This window comes from Macaca fascicularis, chromosome 8 (assembly GCF_037993035.2).
Source record: "Macaca fascicularis isolate 582-1 chromosome 8, T2T-MFA8v1.1".
NCBI lineage: Eukaryota > Metazoa > Chordata > Mammalia > Primates > Cercopithecidae > Macaca > Macaca fascicularis.
Genome location: NC_088382.1, coordinates 20,266,411 through 20,293,179, shown reverse-complemented (window position 1 = coordinate 20,293,179; position 26,769 = coordinate 20,266,411). Strand labels below are relative to the sequence as shown.

Sequence of the window (26,769 nt, the reverse complement as noted above, 5' to 3'; positions counted from 1 at the left end):
GACAGCAAGACTCTGTCACACACACACACACACAAAAGAGAAAATAATAAATCTGACAACACCGAAAAAAATGTACATGACAAAGTCCTTTATGAAACAAATAGCAAATTTGGGGGAAAACTTCTATCACAGAGAGAGGTATAATTTCTCTAATACATAAAGAATTCCTATAAATTGATAAAAAGACAAAAAACTCAAGAGCAAAATAGAGACTAGGATAGTATATACAGATTACAGAAAAGTAAAAGAAAAAATCTCTGAAGTACAGGAAAAAATGTTCAGTTTAGCTATTACTAGTAAGATAAATAGAACTAAAATTATACTAATGTATTGTTTTCTGCCTATCAATTGGCAAAGATCCATTTGATAACATACTATTTTGGCAAAGGGTATTGGGAAATAGGGATTGTATAGGAACAGAAACTGGTACAACTACTCTGGAGGGCAAGTTTGCAGTATTTGTCAAAACTACAAATGTGCATTACACTTCTAGAATTTATCCAACAAGTAAGCTCACATTTAGGCAAAATATTATATTAAAGATTATTTACTGGAGCAGCACTGACAGCAATGAAGAAGGATGGGTTTTTTAGGGAAGATTAGAAAAAATGAAAATATCTGTCAAAGACTTGCTAAAGAAATTATAATACATCCATAAAACAAATACTTTGTGGCCATAAGGAATAATGAGGAAGTGCCTTAGTACTAACATGAAAAACTTTCCAAAGCCTTATCATTTAGTGACCACCCCCCCTGCAAAAAAAAAAAAAAAAAAAAAGACAAGGGCATAATATGCTACCATTCATACAAAAAAAGGGGGAAAATACAATATTACACATACTTTCTTGTAGATGAATACAACAGCTCAGGAATTATATATACACAAACCCAAACAAATAACTTGAGATGTTAATGAGGAAAAATACTGAGCTGCAAGGGAAAAAGAAGTGGCATGGAGATTTTCACTGTATACTCCTTTATACTTTTTGAGCCAGGTGAATGTATGACCCATACAAAAAATTAAGTTTTCTGATCGACTTGTTCATTTCAAAAGATGGCTCATTTTTATCTTAAAATTACTTTTATCTAAAGAAATCAGTGATATGTATGTGAATATAACAAGCTATTTAGAAACAATATAATCTACATGAGAGAGTATTTATAATATCTGTGAATTTAAATCAATAATTCTGAACCAATCTGCTTTGTTTTGAACTCAGTAGCAGGTACAACCCACAAAATAAGAAATGCATCAAACTTGATTTTTAATAATGTGTACTATATCCCGGAACTTATCTGAAATGAAAACAAGTAAACGTGTTGGTTTGTATTTTCAAATAAGGTGAATGAGTTTATATCCAACCCTATCACTACAGAAGATAGGAAGTATGGTTTTTGAATATACTTTTTATCTGAAAATAAGGACTGAGGACTCTAGAACATAGATAACAGAAAGACAAAGATGAAGGGAGAGAGCTGAGGTACCTGGAAGTGGAATGTTGCTATGACAACAACAACAACAAAAATCTAAAATGTGGGAGGAGCTTTTGGACCAAGCAGAGGTCTAGGCTGGAAGTTCCCTCAGAAGATTACGGAGGACTAATGGGCCTCAAAGAGGCTGTTAGGAGGAGCCTGGTGGGCCTTTGAGCAGATTGTCATTGCAAGGAGAACTTTATATTAGTGGAAAGTTTACCAATACTGTTGCCCGCAATAATATGGAAAACAGAAAATGTACCTAGTGAAATGGATGATCCAGCTAAGGAGATTTCCGGGCCATGCTGAAGGTGCCACCTGATTTCTAGCTGCCTGTAGTATAAAATGTGAGAAGAGAGAAAGTAAAGAACTGCGAAATATAAAAGATGAGATTTCCTGGATTTGAAAATAAATTTCTCTCTCATTCCTAGCTTCCCTAAGATTCTCAAATTAAGAAACATCTCTAAAGCAAAGTTCAAACTCAGCATGGGCTAGAAGATCCTTTGTTAACACCTCTGAAAGAGCCAAGGCAGTGCCTCAGAGAACTGTCGAGTAAGAAAAACAGCCATTTAGGGCTTCAAAGATTCTTAAAGACATTGTCTCTCAGCAGCCTCACTGGAAGCCCAATAGCATATTTGGCAGAGCTTAGTGGGTGTTGCTTTTGTTTAATGAAATGAATGAAAAATGGATTCATAAGAAAATCATAAGGATTTTAAAGGAATTGTGTCATCTTGGGTCTAAAAGGGACACAGGGAGTACCAAATGAAAAAGAGGCTATCAGACCCTTAATTTCTATAGGCAGGAAGCAGGCTGAAAAAAACTACGCACTTGGAAACAAGGGCTACATTTTACAGAAAGGAAGAATGACACAGATGGCAGAACCAAGAACCAAGAATTATTCTGTGCAGAATCATTTCCACGAACTAAGTCTTAATAAAAAAAAATGTGCCCAGTTGGATTTCAGTACTGCTACGAACCAGTGGCTCCTGTGTGCTTTCTACTTTCTCTCTTTTGGAATCTATAGTGGTTACCTGAGGCTTGTTCTACCACTGTAAAACGGGTGTGTGAGGGGCAGCTACCTTGTCTCTTTAATTCTCTTGTCTTCAGATCAAGAGGAATTGTTCTTCAGGAACACAAGTGAGAAACCTCATCTGTACTTGAATCTTAGATGAAAGAACACAAGCCTGATTTTGTAATATGATGAACTCTGCAAGTTCTTGGGGGAAAGAGGAGAGTGCCTATTCACATATAGGAAAGAGGTGAATTATTATGGCTAGGAGGAAGAATGTGACAGATTGTATTTTCCAAAATGGCCACAACCAGATTTCCAGTCCCATATGCACTTCTTGAACTTTGCTACCCCACTGAGAGCTGAAGTCTACTTTCCCTCCCCTTTCAATCTGGGCAGGTCTAGGTGACTAACTTTACAAAACGCAGCAGAAATGATGCTGAATAACATTCAGGACTAAACCAAAAAAGATAATACAGCTTCCGTTTGGCTGGAATACTCTCTCTCTCGGGATCCTGACCCTCAGAACTCACTCTTGCCACGCAATGAGGAAGCGCAGGTCACATGGAGACGCCACATATAGATGTATCAGCACTAAAGTCTAAGCATTAAGCCAACATTAACGGCCAGACGACACCAGCTAATGCAAAAAGTGGAGCAAAAATAAGCGATTGCCACTGGTCCCTAACCAAATGGTAGATTCTTAAAAAAACATAAATGTCATTATTTCAACCACAAGTTCTTAGGGTAATCTGTTATTCATGTGATACAGTTTGGATGTTGTCCCCTCTAAATCACATACTGAACTGTAATCCCCAATGCTGGAGGTGGCGCCTGCTGGGAGGTGACAGGATCATGCGGGTGTATTTCTCATGAATACTTTAATGCCATGCTCTTGGTGCTGTCCTTGCCATACTGAGTTCTCATGAGATCTGACTGTTTAAAAGGATATGGTACCTACCGCCTCCTCACTCTTGCTCTCATCATGTAATGTGCCTCTACCCGTTTTACCTTCTACCAGGAGTAAAAGCTCCTCATATGCCAAGCAGATGACAATGCCATGCTTCCTGTATAGCCTGCAGAACCCTGAGCCAATTAAACTTCTTTTCTTTATATATTACCTAGTCTCAGGTATTCCTTTATAGCAATGCAAGAACAAGACTAAAACAGCATCCTCAGTACGAGAACGTGACTTTATTAAGGAAGCTACTAGAAGGCAGTAAATCAAGAAACTAGGAAATGGCCTGAGAAAGGGAAAAACAAAATCTAAGAAACGGAGAATCCAATACAAGAAAGGGAAAATCCCAGGATGACAACAAAGGAAATTCCTTGCTGAGAGTTATGCAAACGTCAGAGAGAGTAACTCAGAATGAGGGAAGAAGTGGAGCACTGAATGTGAAGGAAAAAATGAAACCTAGATATTACCTTACTGGTTTGATTATGTGAAAAAAACGTTTAAAGCATATTTTTCAGAGTTGCTAAAAGCTCTGTGGAAATTTAGTAAGATCTTAAAATTTAAGATGATGTGGAAAATGAAGATGATCTAAAACAAAACCAAACCAAATACAAAATGTAGGTAATTATTAACTCCAGAAAAAAGGCAAAAAATTACACCATAAGGGAAATGTAAACATGGTAACATACTTGGCTCAGGAATGGACAGTATTTAGAGTCACAATAACAAATATGCCAAATATGGAATTACATTAAAAATCATGATATAATTTCACTGAGACAATGAGGAGAAAGGAAGTTCAGTGATAAACAGCTGAAATCTTCATCTATTACAATAGGAGGCCAATAGAATATCTAAAATGAAAGAATCAAGAGATAGAAGTATGCACACATTATTCAGAAAGATGTAGGTAAACATTAAAAGAAACAGCTAAAAGAGTAAAACAGTTGCCTCTGAAAGTGTGAATGTATTTGTGGGGATGTAGAAATCAGAGGACTGATTTTTAACATCATTTGAATTTTTAAACTATATTTTGATTACTTTAATGTTAAAATACATGCAGACTTTTTTATTTATTAGAAATATACTTACTAAGGAAATGCTGTTGAAGTAGGAGCTAAAACTGGAGGGTTCTTCCAAAACTCATCCAACAGACTTTGAATAATTTTTCCAAGATCTGAGTGCATGGTAAACTGAAAGTAATAATACATGATGCTTAAAATCACTTTCAGAAAAAGATTATAAAGTCTCCTTAGGATAATGTCACTCTAAATAGTAACTTACTTTTGCAGGTCAAGAATTAAATGAAAAAGGATATTAGCAATTCACAAGTTATAACATTTTCTCATAAAATCGATAACATAAATATCTGGTAATTAGTAAACAGGTTAAAAGTCCATTGAATCAAAAATGGAGCCAAAATATTTCCTTGTTTGACTATTTACCATAATTTGAGGGTTCAAAGGTAAATAATAGAGTATATGTAAGTTACAATCTCACAATCAACCATATCATATTGTAAGAACTTTAAGGTATGCCTTAAATATTCAACTTTTTAAAAAATTACTCATGACAAAGTGAAACTTTAAATGCATTTCAGATTTCTAAAATATTTAGTAGAAAAGTAATACACCTATTATATTACCCTGAAATAAATTATCCCATATACATACATTGTTTACTAATGGAGAGGTAACATACACTCCTTGTTTATCCATTAAGTGATGTCGTATCGGTGGATAAACACTGATCACTGGTTTTTCCTGAGGAAATTGTGGAGGAAGCAATCTGGTAGAGCAGATGAAAAACAAAAACAAAGATAACAAAGGTATATTATAAAGTCAAAATCTTAAAATAAAGCTATTTAAAAGTAAATTAAATTTTCACACTTCGATATGGGTTATTTGTAATAAGTGCTCTTTTATGGTGTTGTCTGAAAATATATATAAGAATAAAATTTGGTAACAAGACTAGTCATTCAACACAGTAAAATCTTCATGTGAAACATGGACATGAATTATAGAATATTCTTCATATCATGCCAGTTAGCTGCTTTCAAACACAATGTTCCAAGCTACACAAAATCTTAGGTAAAAATTAAATAAGGCATTTTTATCAGGTGAACCATACTAGTCCAGTCTGGCTATTTATTGGACCACAGGTTCTAGCCGTACAATTTTCTGTGGTTTTTCTACTTTGAGAATGCTGTCACGTCTGGGCATGGTGGTGCATGCCTGTAGTCCCAGCTCCTTGGGAGGCTGAGGCAGGAAAGTCACTCGAGCACAGTAGTTCAAGTCCAGCCTGGGCAACACAGTGAGACCCCATCTTTAAAAAAACTAAAGAAGCATTATTTCACTATTTACTGTATTTCTAAAGAGTAAGAGGTTAAAATGGAAAGTAGGAGGATTGAAACATTCTAGCTGTCATCAAGACTTGATTCTATAAGGCTCCCTTCTAAATGCCCAAAATGACATATCTCTCCCAAGTTAGAGGTCAATCACATGGTTTCAAGCAAAGAACAGTAAATTTTCAATACCAAAAAAAAAAGCAGAAAATTTAACTTTTGAACTACCCACAAAACCAAGAATATTGAGTGAAATCTTAAAAAGGAGAGTTTACTAGACATGAAACCCTGTTTCCAAATCTCTAAAACTCAAGAATATTTTACTTTGAATTGCCTCTTTGTTCCCCTGTTGGTTCGAAAACTATTTGTTGGTGGTACTTTTGAAAAGAAAACTGGGTCCTTGTTCGCCTCTCCTGCTTAGCTCTACCTGGGCATTTGATGAGAGATAAAACTACTTCATTTACAAAGCTGAAGATTTTAAAACTAGTTTGGTAAAAAGGGCATTAAATGGCCTTGGGAGTCCAGTTTGTATCTTGACTATGCTACTTACTAACCATGTTTCTGTAATTTGCCCTAATTTGCAGGGCTGCTGTGAGTATTCAAAAAGCTCACATACGCTTGTAATCCCAGTACTTTGGGAAGCCGAGGTGGGCAGATCACGAGGTCAGGAGTTCAAGACTAGCCTGAACAATATGGTGAAATCTCATCTCTACTAAAAATTCAAAAATTAGCCAGGCGTGATGGCACACGCCTGCAATCCCAGCTTCTCCAGAGGCTGAGGCAGGAGAATCGCTTGAATCTGGGAGGCAGAGGTTGCAGTGAGCCAAGATTGTGCCACTGAGCTCCAGTCTAGGTGACAGAGGGAGACTCTGTCTCAAAAAAAAAAGGCTCATAAATATCAAGTTAAAGTAGCAGTTATATACTCATGCTTTAATTCACTCATTCAATTAGTATTTAATAAGGCCTCCTACAGACAGGCACTATGTGAGGCAAGGAGAATGTGAAGGTGAGTAAGATAAGGCTCCTGTCTTCAAGTTAGGTGCCTTCTTACGTGGCTCAAACACTTGATCTAGCAGCAGCCACTTAATGCAACCTGAAGTAATCACAATCTTTTCATACTACAGCGCCTCATAGCTGCGTTTAAGGCTAAATTGCTACTTCAGCAATCACTTTGTCCAACTTCTGTAACTTAAGTAAAAATCTCATATTTTTAACTTTTTTTCTTTTTCTTAAAAATGATCAGCAAATCAAATCTAGCTTTGAACTTTCTGGTTGATGTAGTGTATCTGTTGCTGAAATTTGGAATATTTTAACTTGTTTCTGATTTAAAGATGAATCTATCTCTAATGCTTTATATATATAACCCCTTTGTTTTTTATTATCATTTTTCAGCATACCTCCAGCTAAGATTTTAGTGCTAATCAATAAAAACAATTACAGTACTAAGAACTAGTATTGCACATTTCTATTGCATTTTCTCTTTTCTAGGTTTTTTCTTATAGCACTATAACTTATAGTGATAGCTTTCGAATATTTTTATTTCACTGAATTGTGCACTATTTTATAAATTATAGTTACTTGAAATAAGTTCACCTTAAAAACTTATTTCTAATAATTAAGAAACAAAACAATAAAAAACTGTTAACTCCTTTTACATGAAAAAGTAAGATACAATTCTACTCACATATTAATGTTAATTGTCAGGTTGTTTATGGTGAATGGCAATCTGTATTCCACATCTTTCTGTATTTCGGCTATACTGCAGGAGAAAATAAAAAAAAATTTACCCAAAGTCATGAAAACATTATTGTTAAAAACGAATGTTAAGTGCTAGTATCTACTAAAACTACCTTTATTTTTAATCACAGAATCTGGATAGCCAGCATAACTTGTATCTTGAGGGGAAGGAAAATGATCATAGTTAGAAAGGCCCATCAACTAAGCACACAGTAATATTCTGAACCATCCAGGGGGAGGGGGATGATGAGGTAAAGAGGAAAGAAAAAACTCTTCATTAATGCTAGATTCATTTATTATCACTCTATCCAATTTACCATTAGCAGAAGCAATTGTGTGCTCTCTGGTTATTACAGGTCAGGAAGCCATATGGGTTTTAACTGCCACCATCCAGCAACATCGGCAGCTGGGGAAGTCTGGGTCTTAACAGCTTGAACTTAAAAGTCTAGATGAGATGCGTCCTACAATCTTATGACAGAGGATGCTGGCTGCTTTCCAAAAACAAATATCCCCTTTTTTCTAAGAAGCCTGATTTTATTCTGGGTAGCAATATTCTAGTTAGTTCTTATAGCTAGTTGTTGCTATAGACTTAAATCCCAGCCAAAAGAATGTACAGGAAACTTGCAGGGAGAAATTATAGGAAAATATCTTAAAGGGAACAAAATAATAGACAACTGATACGAGCCCATTTTGCCCTTCCTGTTTTCCTTCTACTTCCTCCTTGGATCTAGGAACTAGACTTCTAATAGCCATTCTGTACCATGAGTGACCGTGAGAATTGAAGCCACACACTAAGGAAAGTTAGACAGAAAGAAAGAAGTAGTTTGGGTCCTTGATGAAGATGAAATTGTCAAACTATGAATTTCTTTTAAGTGCGAGAAAAATAAACATTTATCTTGTCTTAGCCACCATTCTTGGGTCTTTGGTATTGGCAGCTAATATAATTCTTGGCTTGTAAGTCCCTGATACTTTAACATTCTACATTTATAATTTTGTTTTATTGTTATTTGCAGGCATACATTATTACAACTATAATACACTAGGCAAGTCTTTTGGGGACTCACTTGAAATTCTAACCAATATTCATGATATTTCCAAGGGGGAAAATGCTAAGTATTATCAATGAGGTGAGGTTGCAGAGGAAGCTTAATACTGAAATGGACATGAAACTTCTTCAAGCATGAATACCCTTCAAAGGCTTAGCGTATGAAAAACGATTTGCCTTTTGTTCTTTTGGATGATTCCTCTAACAACTTTATAAAACCTCTATTTCCCTCCGTTTTTGGTCCTTTGATAAAAACCCAGCCTCTAGGATATATAAATCTTAAGATAGCTTCAAAGATTCAAAAATGTTGGGATGGAGCTACAGAAAAACTGCAGATGTAGATAAGCTTTCCTCTTTGATATCCTAAGGAATGGAGTTATCATTTAGAAGAAACAATTAAGAAAAGACTCAAGTGGATACTCAGTATTAGGACTTGAACAATTTTTCTGGAAGTTTTTCTTTGGGAATTAGATTTGGACTGAAAAGCCTCCTCCCTTGTATGAAAACCACATAATCAATAGAATGGGCTAAGTTTTTTATTCCTCTACATTATTTTAGAACCTGAAGAGGTTATTGCTCAAGGAAATAAATAGTGGTCACAAAAGCATCCACCAGTTCAAAGCCAAGTAGAGCATCTTAGTGATTAAGTGCATTGCCTCTCAAGTCAGGCTTCCTGGGTTCCAATCGTGTCTTTGCCATTTATTTACTGTCAAGGGTAAGTTAAGCCTTTTCTCTCAAATGGGAAAGGGAGATGTTAAAAAAAAATCTGTCTACCTAAAAGATTTGTTAGATTATGCAAAATAATGCATGTAAATTCTCCAACATAGTACCGGGCAAACAAGTGTTCAATAAATGTTAGCTATTATTAAACAGGAATTTAGAACATGCAAGTTGGTCCCTCTCTAGATTTACAGTGTTAAAATTTTTTGTTTGTTTTTTGACAGAGAGTCTTGCTCTGTTGCCCAGGCTGGAGTGTGGTGGCATGATCTTGGCTCACTGTAATCTCTGCCTCCTGGGTTCAAGCAATTCTCTTGCCTCAGCATCGTGAGTAGCTGGGACTACAGGTGCATGCCACCACGGCCAGTTATATATATATATATATATATATATATATATTTTTTTTTTTTTTTTTTTTTCCAGACAAGGGGTTTTGCCATGCTGGCTAGGCATGGAGTTTGAGGTCTCGAACTCCTGACCTCAAGTGATCCGCCTGCCTTGGCCTTCCATTGAAGTTTTAACTCCTCAGTTTTTTAGATGCTGTTTAGATTTTTACAGAAATTTTTCACTGAAAACATATTAAAATAAATTTGATTTAAATAATTTTTACTTAAATAATTGGTTAAAAATGTCCAATTCATTTTCTCCAGTTATGTTGACAGTTACTAAAAATTTTTTATGAGTTTTTCTTCACAAACTAGGTATCACAAATAATAAAAGGTAATACTTATAATATTAATGAGAGTTGAACCATCAAATTCCAAAACAAGTTAATCACATAATCTAGAAATGCATTTTGATTAGCTGCATTAGATAAAACAACAGATATATAATTGTTTTACCTAATTAAAACAGGAATAATTCCCTAAATATTCATCACAAATGTGATTTTGAATATGTTGCTACTTTAATAACTTTTTAAAAACTTATTCCAAAACATTCATTCTCATTAAAGTTATCACCAAAAAAACACTGTTAACATATTGCTGTATAATCTTCTAAACTTCTTTGTACATTCATAGCCTTATTTAAAATAAAAACATAATTACACGGTCCATCAATTTTATAAGTTACTCTTTTGTCACTCAATTGTGATTATCTTTCCAAATCAGTAAATATTATTTTACAATATCTTTTCTTTTCTTTTTTTTTTTGAGACATGGTTTCACCCAGTCATCAGGCTGCAGTGCAATGGTGAGATCTCGGCTCACTGCAACCTCTGCCTCCCAGGTTCAAGAGATTCTCCTGCCTCAGTCTCCCGAGTAGCTGGGACTACAGGTGCGAGCCACCATACCCAGCTAATCTTTGTATTTTTAGTCGAGACGAGGTTTCACCATGTTGGCCAGGATGGTCTCGATCTCTTGACCTCGTGATCCGCCCGCCTCGGCCTCCCAAAGTGCTAGGATTACAGGCATGAGCCATCGCACCTGGCCTACAATATTATTTTTAATGGCCGCATAATTTTCTAGTATATGGTCATACTATTATTTAAGCTATTTTCTACTATTAGATATTTAGCTTGTTTGCAGTTTTTATTCTTATAAACCGTGCTTTGATAAACATTCTTAAAGCCATATCTTTATGCTGACAGTGGTACTATTTACAATGTAAATACACACACACATATATTTTAAAGTAATATTTTAATCACACCACAAGAGAAAATTTAAATGACCTATAAATTAATAATTTCATTTTCTAGTTTCTCTGGGAGAAGAGAATTACTATGGTTTTACCTCAGTGGCTCTGAATTTGTTGGGGCTAAATAAAGCTGTAATAATATATAACTTTGTTAATAAGAATATAGATTAATTGGCATCCTCATTTCTTTGATAGTCCCCCAAATAGAAACAAATAGATCTTAATATGCAATAGAGATTTCAATTTCCAAAATGGTGTCATAGAAGCAAGCTGGCTTCACTTGATGTCACAGAAAACAACAAATACGTAACACTAAGATTAACACCAGCATCCCAGAACTCAAATATGAGGGTCAGTCACTTCTCAGGGCCACAGAGAAGTGAAAAAACTCTGAGCAGATGGTAAGAGAACTGGACTTCCATATCTGTGATGACTCTCCCCATAATCTTCCCAGCACCAAGCATGCGAAAAATTTCCCCTCAACTCGCAGTTTCTACAGAGGAAAAAGTAAGACCGAGGTGGACAATCAGCTTCCCCACCGTTTTGGTTCCCTGGCAGGAGACTCATCCCTGCCTCAACTCACTGGAAGCATCATAGGACTGAAGGGAGAAACATTCCTGAGGACAGTCAGAGACAAAGGGGAGAGGCAAGACTACCATCCTCAACCCTGAAAACTGCTCTGTCGGCAGCCAAAGAAAACACCAAATCAGAGTGCCTATTCCGCAGCTCCATGTTGTAGGAGATATGTTCCACAGATCCCCTGGGCAGGAACCCTTTGCCAGCCTTCCCACACTGTTGGGATATCCCCTTTGGGAGCTACCCCATTAGAGATGGGCAGTGCTCCAAGTATTTACTAGAGCCAAGGCAAATCTGGGTTTAAAGTGCCACTGAGAACCAAAAAGGAGGCAGCAACCTAACAGTAAAGAGTCTTTAAGCAAATATATTAAATAAAGCCAAAACAAGTCAGAGAGAGCAGACCAGAATAAACAACTAATTCTTCAAAGTAAATACACAGATGCACATCCACAGGAAACAAGAGCTAAGAGGGAGCCTGACTTCCCTAAGTGGACAAAGCAAAGAACAAATGACTGACCTTAATGAGATAATCATATGTGAGCTCTCTGAAAAAGAATTTAAAATGAGTTTTAAGCAAACTCAGTGATCTTCAAGATAAAACAAAAAATTCAGAAATTTACCAGAGAAATTTAACAAAGAGATTTAAGTAATAATAAAAAATTAAACGAAATGTTGGAACTGAGAAATACGTTTGTTGAACTGAAATATATTAGAGGCTCTCCAGGGCAGAATGGATTAGGCAGAAGAATCAGTAAGCCTGAAGACAGGTTATTAGAAAACACACAGAGAAAGAAGAAAAAATACTGAAAAGAAATGAAGACCACCTACAAAATAGAGAAAACTGCCTCAGAAGACCGAACCTAAAAATTACTGGTATTCAAAAGGAAGTTGAGCCAGAACAATGGGTAGAAAGCTTATTCCAAGAAATAGTCACAGAAAAACTTCCAAAGCTTGAGAAAGACATAAATATCTAGGTACCAGAAGGTCAGATACACTAAACAAATCTGACACAAACAAGCCTACTCCCAGGCATGTAATCATCAACTCTCAATGGTGAAGCACAAAGAGAGAATCCTAAAAGCAGCAAGAGAAAAGAAACAAATAACATAAAAAGGAGCTCTAATTTGTCTGGCAACAGACTTCTCAATGAAAACCATATAGGCCAGAAGGGAGTGGAACAACATTTTCCAAATGCTGAAAGGAAAAAACAAACGAACAAGCAAACAAAAACTTGCCATCCAAAAATACTGTATCCAGTAAAGTTATCTTTCAACTATGAAGGAGAGTCAAAGTCTTTCCCACACAAACAAAAGCATGGAGAATTCACCCCAAGACCCATCTTATAAGAAATGCTAAAGGGAGTTCATCAGTCTGAAAGAAAAACACATTAACGTGCAAAGAGAAATGTGCATTTGGAGGCATGAAATCCACTGGTAAAATTAAGTACACAGAGAAACCCAGAATTCTCTAATACTGTAATTATGGTGTGCAATCCACTTGTAACTCCAGTATGAGGCCCAAAACACAAATCTATCAAAAACAACAATAGCTACGACAACCTGTTAGGAGACAGATAACATAAAGATCTGTACATTGAGACAATTAAAAGTCAAAATGTTGGGGAGAAGGAGTTAAAGCATAAATAGTTTTTGTTTCTATTCTTTTTTTTGTGATCTAAGCTATCGTCTCTTTGAAATAACTTGTTACATATATGTTTTTTATAAGCCTCATAAAAACCACAATGCAAAAACCTATAGTAGATCCACGAAAAATAAAAAAGCAACAAATTAAAACATACTACCAAAGAAAGTCACTTAACTACAAAGGAAGACAGTAAGAAAGGAAGAGGGGAGATTAAAAACAACCAGAAAACAAGCAACAAAATGGAAGAAGTCCTTACGTACCAATAATTAACGTAATAGACTAAATTCTCCAATTAAAAGGCATGAAGTGGCTGAATGGATAAAGCAACAAGACCCAAGAATATGTTGCCTACAAGAAAACCCACTTCATATACAAAGATACATGTAGACTGAAAGCGAAGGAGTAGAAAAAGATACTTCATGCAACTGGAAACCAAAAGGAGCAGGAGTAGCTATGCTAATATCAAATAAAAGAGACTACAAATCAAAGACTATAAAAAGAATCAAAGGTCACTATACAAAATGATAAAGGGGTTAATTCAGCAAACAGATATAACAATTACAAATATCTATGCACCCAAAACCAGAGCTCCAAAGTACATAAAGCAATCATTAATGAACCTAAAGAGAAAGATAGATTGCAATACAATAACAAAAGGGGACTTTCACCCTACTATGAGTAATGCAAAGATCATCCAGACAGAAAATCAATAAAGAAACACCAAAGTTAAACTTCACGTTGGACCTAACAGGCCTAACTGACATTCACAGAACACTGCACTCACTTGCTGCAGAATATGTTCTTTTCATCAGCACACGGAACATTCTCCAGAACAGAACATATCTTAGGCCACAAAACAAGTCTGAACAAATTCAAAGAAATCAGAAATCATATCAAGTATGTTTTCTGACCACAATGGAATAAATCTAGAAATGAATAACAAGAGGAACTTCAGAAACTACACAACCACATGGAAATTAACCATGCTGCTGAACAACCAATGGGTCTACAAAGAAATTAAGAAGGAAATTTTTAAAGTTCTTCAAACAAATGAAAATGCAAATAGAACATACCAAAATATATGGCATAAAGCAAAAGTGGTACAAAGAAGAAAGTTTACATCAATAAATGACTATATCAAAAAAGCAGAAAGACTTCAAATAAACAACCTAACTATGCACTTCAATGAACTAGAGAAGCAAGAACCAAACCTAAAAGAAGAAAAAATATAAATAGCAGAGCAGAAATCAATCAAGTTGAGACTAAAAAGTAATACAAAAGATCAAGAAAATGAAAAGTTGATTATATGAAAAGATAAACAAAATCATCAAGCCTTTAGCTAGATGAACCAAGAGAGAAGACCCAAATTAATGAAGTCAGAATGAAAAAGGAGATGCGACAACTGAGACCACAGAACTATAATCACTAGACACTACTATGAATTATATGCTAAAAAACTGGAAAACCTAAAAGAAAGGAATACACTGCTGGACATATACAACCTGCCAAGATTAAACCATGACAAAATAGAAAACTTCAATAAGCCAATAATAATGAGATTAAAGCTATAACAAAAAGTCTCCCATCAAAGAAAAGCTGAGGACCTGATAGCTTCACTGGTGAATTCTACCAAACATGTAAAGAACTAATAACAATTCTACTCATGCTTCAAAAAAACTGAAGAGGGACTACTTCCAAACTCATTCTACAAGAGCAGCATTACCCAAAGAAACAAGAAAAAAGAAAACTACCGGCCAATATTACAAATTAACATACATGCAAAACTCCTGAACAAAATACTAGCAAATCAAATTCAACAAAACATTAAAAAGATCATTCACCATTATCAGGCGAGATTACCCCAGGAATACAAGGACAGTGCAATATATACGCAAATCAATAAATGTGATATATCCATTAATAGAACCAAGAACAAAAACCATATAATTGTTTCAACAGTTGATGAAAAAGCACTCGATAAAATCCTTTGTGATTACAACCCTCATCAAACTGGGTATGGAAGGAACATACATCAAAATAATAAAGGCTATATATGACAAACCATAGTTGACATCATAGTGAATGGCGAAAAACTGAAGGCCTTTCCTCTAAGATCTAGAACAAGACAAGCACGCCCACTTTCAAATTTTTATCCAATATAATAGTGGAAGTCCTGGCCAGAGCAGTTAGGCAAGAGACAGAAATAAAGGGCATCTAAAACGGAAAACAGAAGTTAAATTTGCCTTGTTTGCAGATGACATAATGTTTGATTGGAAAAACCCAAACACTCCACCAAAAAAACAGACAAACAAAAAACCCTGTTAGAACTGATAAACCAATTCAGTAAAGTCGCAGAATACAAAATTAATATATAAAAATCAGTGGCATTTACATACGCTAACAATGAACAATCTAAAAAAAAGTAATTCTAGTTACAATAGTTACAAAGAATATAAAATACCTAGGAAACAATTTTACCTAAGAAGTGAAAGATCTAAACAAGGAAAACTATAGAACACTGATGAAAGAAATTGAAGAGAACATGTACAAAAAAAATGGAAAGATATTCCATGCTTGTGGCTGGAGGAATAAGTACTATTAAAACGACAATACTACCCAAAGCAAATTACAGATTTGGTGCAATCCCTAACAAAATACCAATGACATTAATCACAGAAATAGAAACAATCCTAATGTTTTTAAAATTATATTTTAGGTTAAGGGGTACATGTGCAGAACGTGCAGTTTTGTTACATAGGTATACACGTGCCATGGTGGTCTGCTGCACCCATCAACCCGTCACCTACATTAGGTATTTCTCCTAATGCTCTCCCTCCCCTAGACCCCAGGCCCTGGTGTGTGATGTTCCCCTCCCTGTATCCATGTGTTTTCACTGTTCAAAATCCTAATCTTTATATGGACCCATAAAACTCTGAATAGCTGAAGCAACTCTGAGCAAAAAGAACAAGGCTGGAGGCATCACACTACCTGGCTTCAAAATTTACTGCAAAGTTATAGTAACCAAATCACATGGTACTGGCCTAAAAACAAACACACAGACCAATGGAACAAAACAAGGAACCCGAATATAATTTACAGCCAACTCATCTCAACAAAAACACCAAGAACATACAATGGAGAAAGGATGATGTTTTTGATAAATGGTGCTGGGAAAACCAGGTAACTGTATGCTGAAGAATGAAACTAGACCCTATCTCCTACCATACACAAAATCAAGTAAGAATCGATTAACGACTTATATCTAAGACCTTAAACTATGAAACTACTAGAAGAAAACATTGAGGAAACGCTTCAGGACATTGTTCTAGGCAAATAATTTTTGTGTAAGACCTCAAAAGCACAGGCATCTAAAGCAGAAACAGATAAATGGGATTACATCAAGCTAAAAACCTACAGAGTGAGGCCAAGGCAGGTAGATCACCTGAGGTCCGGAGTTTGAGACCAGCCTGACCAACATGGTGAAACCCTGTCTCTACTAAAAATACAAAATTAGCTGGGCGTGGTGGTGCATGCCTGTAATCCCAGCTACTCAGAAGGCGGAGGCAGGAAAATCACTTGAACCTGGGAGGCGTAGGCTGTGGTGAGCCTGGGCAACAAAAGCGAACCTCCATTTCAAATAAATAAATAAATAAATAAATAAATAAGTAAATAAAACCTACACAGCAAAGGAACAATCAACAAAGTGAAGAGACAACCCTAAAAATGGGAGAAAACATTTGTAAACTATCCATCTGATGAGGAATTAATAAGCAGAATACATGAGAGGTTCAAACAACTCAAAAGCAGAAAAACAAATAATGTGATTTAAAAATTGGCAAAAGATCTCAACAAACATTCCTCAAACGCAGCATCCAGGGTGTGGTGGCGTGCGCCTATAAACCCAGTTACGTGCAAGACTGAAGTGGGACTGCTTGAGCCCAGGAGTTCCAGATCAGTCTGGGCAACGCAGTGAGACTGTCTCCAAAAAAGAAAAAAAAAATCATTTTACCCCAGTTAAAATGGCTTTTACCAAAAAGCCAGGCAATAGCGAATGTTGGCAAGGATATGGAGAAAGAGGAACCTTGATACACTGCTGGTGGGAATGTAAATTAGTACAACTAATTTGGAGTTTGCTATGGAGAACAGTATGGAGGTTCCTCAAAAGACTAACAATATCTCTGCAACTTTAGAATCTTAAAAAAAAAAAATGAAACTACCATATGATTCAGCAATACTGCTACTGGGTATATTGCCAAAATAAAGAAAAAAAAAATCAAAGAGATAGCTGAACTCCCACGTTTATTGCAGCACTATTCACAACAGCCAAAATATGTAATAAACTTAAGTACACATCAACAAATGAATTGATAAAGAAAACATGGCATAATACACAACAGAATATTATCCCACCATAAAAAGGGATGAAATCCTGTCACATGCAGCAACATGAGTGGAACTGGAAGTCATTATGTTAGGTGACATAAACCAAACACAAAAAGACAAACATTGCATACGTGAAAGCTAAAAAAGGAGATAGATCCACAAAGAAAGAAAGTAGCCTGATGATTACAGACGCCAGGAAGGGTAAACAGGAGGGGAAATGAAATGAGTGAGTTTAAATATACAGTTGATAAAAGAAATAAGACCTAGTGTTTGTACACCTATCATGTATCAATTTTAAAAGATGTAAAAATGCAATCGAGGCATTAGTTATGGTTAAGCTTCCTTTTACTGAATAAACAGTAATTTATCACTTTGTTCATATCTATACACATACACACATATACATATACACATATATACACACACACACACATATATTTAAGACAAAGTCTCACTCTTGTTGCCCAGGCTGGAGTGCAATGTTGCAATCTCAGCTCACTGCAACCTCCGCCTCCTGTCTCAGCCTCTTGAGTAGCTAGGATTACAGGCGCCTGCCACCACGGCTGGCTAATATTTTATTTTTGGTAGAGACAGGGTTTCACCATCTTGGCCAGGCTGGTCTCAAACTCCTGACCTCAGGCGATCCACCCGCCTCAGTCTCCCAAAGTGCTCAGATTATAGGCACTCAGTGAGCTACTGCGCCCAGCCCACTTAGTTTATATTTTGTATAAACTTTGATTTCATAAGACTCAGTTTAATTGAACACCAACCATATATCCAGCATCTTGCAAGGAAATGGAAATACAGAGTGAATATGGGGTGGTTTGTGCTCTGAATGAGCATACAGTGTGACGAGAAACTCAAGCTACTAAAAAGACCAATTCAAGATAATGATGTCATGCATTTCCCTTAGTGTTGGGTAACTCAAGTGATGTTTATAGGTGAATCTTGCAAATAAAAGATTCAAGTGCTTAGAATAGATGGAGAACAGACAAACATCCTATCTAAATCTCCATGATTTAGATTAAAAAAAAAACAGATTTTTTTGTTTTTAATTATTATGGATACATAATAGTTATACATATTTATGGGGTACTTGTGATGTTTTGACAGAAGTACAAAACAGATTTTTAAAAAGCAAATCCGAAACAGTGCTGAAAAGCAAAAGCTACCACATACAGATAAATTTTGAGGAAACTGACAAACAAAAAGGATTAAATGTAAGGAAACAAGTGAACATTAAAAAAGAAGAAAAGAAAAAGAAAGTAAACAAGGAAAACAATCACAATCCAAAACATAAGACCAATATAAAGTCTGGAGCAGTTTGAGGGTCCTCTAAGCCCTTGAACCAAGTCAATGCAAACCAAGAGTTTGCGGGGAAGAGGGCAGATCAGGAGCATTTCTCAGAATAATGAATGAACAGGGTGACATCTGTGGAGCAGCAGGTAGGCTAGGGAACCAGCCTCTTTTCCTAGCTTGTTCCCAGCTTGTTACTGGTAAACAGCAGTAATATTTGCACTCAGATTAACACAGAGATAGCCTCTAAGCTAGACCAGACTCCTCAGGAAGTTACTAGCAACTGACTCCCCAGGAAGCCTCCTTTAACATAAGATAACTATTCCAAGACTCCTCAGGAAGTTACTAACCCCATGGAAGCGACTGACTCCCCAGGAAGCCCCCTTTTCCAGAAGATAACTATCAGCTTGCCCTGCCTAAGGACTCATTCTTATTCTTCATCACCAGAAGCAGACTATGGTAAACAGAGTAACTATTCACAAACAAGTCAACAGGGAACCTCAAATACAGAAATAAGAATGTCATAAAGGTTTGAATAAAACAAAACCATGCAAACTATGCACCAAATTCAAGAAACTAAAACATAAAAACTCAAGGAAACAGTTAACAGAGCAAAGACGACTGTAAATGTATGTAATTAATATCCTCAGAACAACAAAAGAAAATAGCACTTGCACACACACACATACATACACAGTCGATATAAGAATGAAAAAATTAGAAACTGGAAATTTAAAACAAACAGCTTTAAAAATCGTTCAGTGTTATTTGGAAAATCCTTCATACTACAGCTGTCCTTTGGAGAATGCTGATCCACTTTAGCACAGTAAAGACTTTGAGAAATTCCAAAATAAATTGCGTTTGTTTTCTAAATCTGTGTGACACGGACCACTTACTTTATATTTTTTTAATAGAATACTTGATAATGACTGAGATGTACAAAGAGCTATGAAAACACAGAAGAAAGAACCTAACCTAGTGGCAGTGGGGTTTTCTGGAGAAAAATAATATCTGGGTTACATTTAAAAGTGTTAATACTCAGAAAAGTGAATCAGGGAAATAAAGTGTACATTTTAAATGGAGAAACACTATCAGAAAAGCTTCAGATACAGTTCTCTAAAAGTCTCCACAGCCTTTGCCATACATAAAACGTTACTTTGTTTGTTGATATGTTTCCACTAGTCACATCACCATCTTCTGTGACAACCAGGAATCAAGTTAAGGTGGCTGGCCTTTTTTTGACAAGAGTTAGGAAACTACTGAAAGGAGTTACACGGTCAAATTTGAATTTTAGAAAGATGACTCTAGCAGCAACGTGGAAGAAAAGATAGAGGGAACAAGGCTGGAGGCAGAGAAAACTGTTAGAACCTCCTGGTAGTAGACATGGAAGACCGAATGGAAATGGAAGAGGGCACAGGTTTTTTCGGCTTAGGTGAGCAAACAGTAGAAATGGTTTGGAAGGAGTTCAGGTTGGGGGGAGGGGCAGATGTGGCTGATTTAACTAACAATGCAGAAATGACTGCCTCATCATAACTTTTTTTTAAAGCAGTTACGGACTAATATTTCTAATGAGAAAATTAACTGAAGATAGCACTTGAGCTGTGTGATATTTCTTAAATGGTAGCATGTTTTATTGCATCATACGCTCTGCAATTATACCTCTTAATCACTGGTTACAAATAGACAATATAATTTAATGTGTCAAATTAAAGTTTTCACTTAATTACAGGATTGTTTGATACACATCATTTTAAAGTTCACTATATAGAGGTCAAAGTGCATTTACAGAGTCAAAATGTTGATATTTTGTAGATTTCTGTAGCTTCAATGGGCTAAGGCATAATAGATGCTTGTAGAATCTTTTATTGCAAAAAGTTAATGTTATTTCCTTCCATAAAGAAGTTTTAGTACCAAATAAGTACACGAACTAAGTAATACACATTAAGGAAGGCAGCTGCTTGTAGTCTAACAGGGAGTGAATTGCAAACCAGTGAAATGGGTAGTGGGCAGCCCAGCAAAGGAGACAGCTACTCTTCAGCTTGAAGCAAATGTTGCTATGTGGAAACCAATCTCTCCAGATTTTCCATTTTAAAAGAAGAGTTGGAGAGGACAGGGGGTATAGGGGAAATCTTCTGCCTTTTAATTTTGCTGTGAACATAAAACTACAGCAAAAATAACGTCTATTAAATAAAGAAAAATTGGGCTGAGTGTGGCAGCTCATGCCTGTCATCCTAGTACTTTGGGAGGCCAAGCCAGGCAGAGTGATTGAGCCCAGGAGTTTGAGAGACAAGCCTGGGTAACACGGCAAAACCCCATCTCTATCAAAAAAAAAAAAAAAAAAAAATTATTAGCTGAGCATGATGGTGTGTGCCTGTAGTTCCAGCTACTTGGGAAGCTGAGGTGGGAGGATTGCTGAAATGAGCTCTGACTGTGCCACTGCACTGTAGCCTGGTGACAGAGTGAGACCCTGTCTCAAAAAATAAATAAATAAAAAAGGAAACTTGGAAATCTTAATATAAAAATCTCAAATTTTGACTGTTGATAATCCTTTTCATAAAAATATATAACATGAGACGGGTTAAAACACACACATACATATCCTCTCATCACAATATCTCTTGTGTTACCAAGTTTGTATATGAGTTATTATGAGCTGAGAGTCAATTATATAAAAACAAGAGCATGGAATTTGAGTTTACACAGAATCTCATGAGATGGGGGGGACAAAGTCTTATAGCTGTGATCAAGAGGTTAAGCTTAGCAACTGTAGGGGAGAACTATCCAAGACCTGACTCTACAAAAAGTTTTAAGGCTAAACATTTAGGCAATTAGAAAGAACAATGGAATCCGGAGACAGGCAGCAAAAGAAAATACTAAACAAATTTTAAAGACTATGGAGAATAGCACTATTATTTTAAAGATATGGACAAGAACAAAATACAGTAACAATTGCTGTTTACATCTCCTGTGTGCAAGATAATATTTTAGGTTATTTACCCGCATCATGCCTAATTTTATGAACAAACTAACTCTCTGGAATGGACTTGCTTTCTAAATGGAAAGTAAGAAGTAGTCCTGCCAGAGACAAATGAGTTGTAGGTAGGCTTATGAGAGATCCATAAACAATATGCTGGCTAGAAGCTTATAGGCTAAGAGGCAAATATTTCAAGCACACTGATTCTATGCAGTGGAAAGAAGGAATGTAATTTGTCATATGCCTACTATGTGTTGGATACTCTTCCAAATGTCTTACATATATTAGTTATCAAAAATCCTGCATGACAGCAATCACAATTCTTGATCTTACAGATAGGAATTGGAGGATCAGGGTTGTTTCATGTAACAATATCCAAAACATGAGACATTTTCTTCCTCCCAGACATTTCTTACTATTACTGAGAAAACATTTTGAGCAGCTCCCCAGCATACTTCGCCTCCAACTCCCACTGACCAAGAGTCCCGCTTCCACAGTAACTTGGGGGGAAGGGTAATGAGACCACCATTATTGGTGAAAATGATCCTTATTCACCTCCAGTGGAGGCTGGGTTGAAAGATCCCAGCCTTCACAAAGTATGGGCCCTACAAAGGGAAAAACCAACAGTGTCCATAAAGTCAGCTTCCTTGGGAAATATAAGAAACAGAAGAATTAGTTCTACTCCTGTCCATAAAGTCAGGAATTTTGGTGATAAACCGAATACTGTGATAACTGTTACTCAGAAGAGAGAACATGTTACTTGAGCCCAGCCTACATAATTTCTAGTTTCTGTTTTCACAGCTGACTTAAACACTTTGGTTAAACACTTTTTTTGTCACCTACGACAGTTATCTCATTTGCCCTGCATATTGGTGAGACTTAGACGAAGAAATTTACATAAAATTCACCTATTTTTTTATAGAGGGCTGAGGAAGATGAGGAGATAAGAATTTAAGGCAACTAAAAAGTTCACAATCATTAGAGAAAGGGACTTAAAAAGACTGCTGAAATGAAATTTTCAGAATTATAAGGGGTTAAAAATAGTAAGAGTTGGAAGGGAGATGAGAATGGGGTAAAGAAAGGTTACTCAGTAGAGCAGAAGAAAACATACTTTCATTGCCAAAAAAAGATATTTATCTAATGTCCTTACATTTGGAGAAGAGACATAAAATGAAACATGAGGGAGGTGGGCAGCATGTAACAAGATATTGATATTCCTCATGTAACAAGTTTTTGTACTGTTGATAAAAAAAAAAAAACCCACTGGAAACTCCTTCAACTTTTACACACCACACCTTAAGATATTGATATTCCTCATGTAAGAAGTTTTTGTACTGTTGATAAAAAAAAAAAAAAAAAAACCACTGGAAACTCCTTCAACTTTTACACACCACACCTTAAGATATTGATATTCCTCATGTAACAAGTTTTTGCACTATTAAAAAAAAAAAAAAAAAACACTGGAAATTTCCAACTTTTACACACCACACCTCTAGAATAACCAATCAGTGTCTGCACAAAAATCTTTTCAGTGTAAGTTGTACCACTAATTTAGGTAAATCAGGCAACATATTGCCAGTATTGGGGCTCAGAATACAATACCCCAAAATATCGCACTTTGGCAGGCTGATTACTTTGAATTAAAAGAGTCTGGAGGACCTCAGAAGTAAAGCTCTCTGGTCTGACCACCTCCTGCTCCTCTTTCTCCCTTGAAGAAGTCATAGAAACGAGAATTCCTTTTCCCCTGGGCAGTATGTTACAAACTAGAACCTTTCTTCCCTACAAAGAGACATAAATCTAGAAAGGTCCCTTTCCCTTCCGCCCTGAAGACCCTCATTCCATAGGACTCCAGGCTGGTACACTAGAGGAGGAGGTTATACAGAGAAGCCAAGAAAAATCTGAACAAACAGGCCTTGCTGGGTTTTCCCCACTTAGCTATTACCATTACCATACTCTTTTTGTCCAATCACATTTCTACATGGCTGTCCATTCTTCATTGAACCTAATCACAAATATAGACAGTTTTCCTTGGGTCTTTGGGACTTCATTTCTGAAGGCTCCCATGGAGGGTAAAACTTTGATTAAATAAATCTGTTATGCTTTTATCTTGTTAACCTGTCTTTTGTTATAGGAGTGTCAGCTGTGCCCCTTATGACTGATGAGGAAAGTTACCACACCTTTTCCATCTTTAACATCAGATTCCATAGAGATACATTATTTTTTACCTCCTAGCTTAAAAATATATGTCATTATTTAAAAGGGTGGACTAACAAGAATAGGTGAATGGCATTTTCCAGGATTGGGCCATTCTTTGAAAACTGGAAGCATATGACCTACTTAAACGTCTCCAGAGTTAGTCAAGTATAATCTGTAAATGTAAAACATCTCAATTAAATAAAACTTCCAGTGTTTTTATAAAAGAACTTAAAACAATAAAGTTATTTGTTCGTAACACTACAAAATATATTACATTATGTAATGTAATCATATCCAATCATATGTTCATAATTTCTGGTTCAAAAAATAATACATAAAATGAATCTGTATCCAATTCAGGGTATTTACTGATTCTCTTAAGTCAATTTCAGAACTTTTTATATTAACAATTCCTGCTATAGAATCTCACTTTATCTGGGAGGCCAAAATTATAAATTTCAGATCAATTACTTCCCTTACTTACCAGCCTTAGCAGCAAGAGACTCTGGAGTATTTAAAAAATTAAACTCCAACCTCGAAGAAAAAAATTAGTCAGCAATGAAAATATTTAACATAATACTACATACTAAGGTTTAAAACCAATTAATTCCAAAAGTGTGATTCTAAAAAAGTCTTTCTGCCATAGCAGGACTGGTATAGCATATACATAGTTTATCAAGGTAACAACTTCTAAGGGAACAAACATGTCAAAAATGAGTCACCTTATTTTATAAGCATACCTTGTGAGAGTAGCTCTTAAAGGTCAGTGCAGAATATGACTTGGAGTAAGACTGACTTGTAAGAACTTTGTGAAGTTAATTTTCCAATACGAAAGCCACCAATAATAGTCTGCCATTCTTTTCTATTAAATAGCATAAAATTTCACCTTTTGAAAGTTCTGAACAAACAGAACAATTGAGACAAGGAACCAATAAACACCTAAAGTTCATTCAGTCAGCATCAGGCCTTATTTCAGTCAAACTGATTTTGCAGTGAATTTTTCTATTAACAAGACCATCTAATTTAAAAGTATTCCATTTTAGATAGGAATTATTCGATTTTATTATCTCAGGATATATATTTTTTAACTACGAAAATAATGTTTTCAAAAGCGTTAGGGGCCCGATGAGGTGGCTCATTCCTGTAATTCCATCCCTTTGGGAGGCCGAAGCGGGTGGATAACCTGAGGTCGTCAGGAGTTCGAGACCAGCCTGACTAACATGGTGAAACCCCGTCTCTACTAAAAATACAAAAAATTAGCGGGGCATGGTGGTGTGCACCTGAAACCCCAGCTACTCCGGGGGCTGAGGCAGGAGGGCTGCTTGAACCCAGGAAACGGAGGTTGCAGTGAGCCGAGATCACACCACTGCACTCCAGCCTGGGCAACAGAACGAGAGTCCGTCCCGTCCCCCCACCCTCAAAAAAAAAAAAGGGTTAGGGACTTAACAATGTTAACACTTAACAATGTTAAGTTTTAAATCTTTATTTAAATCTTTATTTAAAACAGTGTGAAACTGTTCAGTAAATATACTTGCAAAATGCATATAAAGAAGTAGTTCTCATTTTTTAAAACCATTAGAGGCCATAGACATAGGCAATGTAAAAGGCTGCAGCAAACCAATATACAGTAAGAGTTGAAATAATATGAATTGTAAAAACATTTCTAAACTGACCACGATAAAATGAAAAACTCATAGGAAGACAACAGAACAATCAAGACGAACATAAGGTAATTCTTGAGCGTGGGGACTGCACTATGAAAGAAGTGAGAAATGTACAGGCACCGGCAGCTGTGAGATGGGGAGAGGCTGCTGGAACTGGGTAAATCTTAAGAGACTCAAGACTGACTACGTGATACGTGACTCTCAGACGAGAAGTATTCACTGAAGAAAACTCTGGCTTCCCTTTCCTTTGATGTTGCAAGAGTTCTATTTCCCATTCTTTGTGAAACCTGGAGATTACTCTTCACAATCGTATTTTAACAATTCTGCCGACGCGGCAATCAGGTGGGCAACAGGAAAGATTAGTGGGGAAGCCGGGGCAGCAGGGATACTGGAAATAGACTATCAGAGAGATTACAGTCAGCACCGATGTGTCAGGAGGGATGAAGAAATCCGAGTTAGAAGCGCTGAGCAGTGGTGCGGCAGGAGGCAGGGAGGGTCCGGAGGAAAACAGTAAAAGGGGGCAGGAGTGGCAGAGCAAACGTGAGACCCAGAACCAAGGGAGGTAAACCACATGAGGAGCTGGTGGGGAGCAGACCTGAGGCGCTGCGAGGTGGTTAGGACAAGCCCGCCCTCCCACCCTACTTTTTCCTCCGGTGGAGAGGCAGCGACCAGTCACCTGGAGTGTGAGTTCCGGAGGGACTCGATCAGGCGCTGTTTCTGCTGCTGGAGGCTGGTAAGGCCACCGGGGGACCCAGCTGCGGACGAGGAGGCGCTCTTGCTCAGGGGAAAGAGCCAGCTCATTCTCCTCGGGTCCCCGGGCCGGAGGCCCTGGAAGGCTCTGGCCTGCTTCTCCCAGCGGCTCGGCCCGGCGGTTCTCCAGCGACAGAGGAGCGGGGTGGCACGTCCGTGGTCCAAGCGCTAGGGACCGCGTCTTCTCTAAGCCAGTCCTACCTGCGCTCCCCGGGTTCTGGGGGACATGCTACGAACGGCGGAAGGCTGGAGAGGGGAACTTGCCGCCCACAACCGGCGGTCCCACCTTCACGGCCCAGACGCCCAAGCCGGCCAGTCAGGCAGCCTGGCCACTCAGCGCTCCACAACCCACCCCGCCGTCAGCT

General features: G+C 36.9%; 1 protein-coding gene across 5 annotated transcripts in view; it reads right to left on the bottom strand.

Annotated features, from left to right (window-relative positions):
- VPS37A (VPS37A subunit of ESCRT-I) overlaps window positions 1-26,749 on the bottom strand; it is a 50,001-nt gene extending 23,252 nt beyond the window's left edge. For 3 of the 5 annotated variants that reach the window (XR_012417097.1, XM_005562663.5, XM_005562662.5), the window contains exons 1-4: window positions 26,331-26,749; window positions 7,466-7,540; window positions 5,111-5,225; window positions 4,530-4,630 (exon numbers count right to left, since the gene is read on the bottom strand). Coding sequence is in view for 3 of the 5 variants with exons in the window: in XM_005562663.5 (XP_005562720.1) it covers window positions 4,530-4,630; window positions 5,111-5,225; window positions 7,466-7,540; window positions 26,331-26,455 (416 nt within the window). In the remaining 2 variants the exon portion in view is untranslated. Of the gene's footprint in view, window positions 1-1,735; window positions 1,807-4,529; window positions 4,631-5,110; window positions 5,226-7,465; window positions 7,541-7,631; window positions 7,677-26,330 lie in introns of those variants that run through there. The other 2 variants (XM_074000330.1, XM_074000331.1) reach the window with 2 other exon arrangements.
- Window positions 26,750-26,769: the final 20 nt, after the last annotated feature.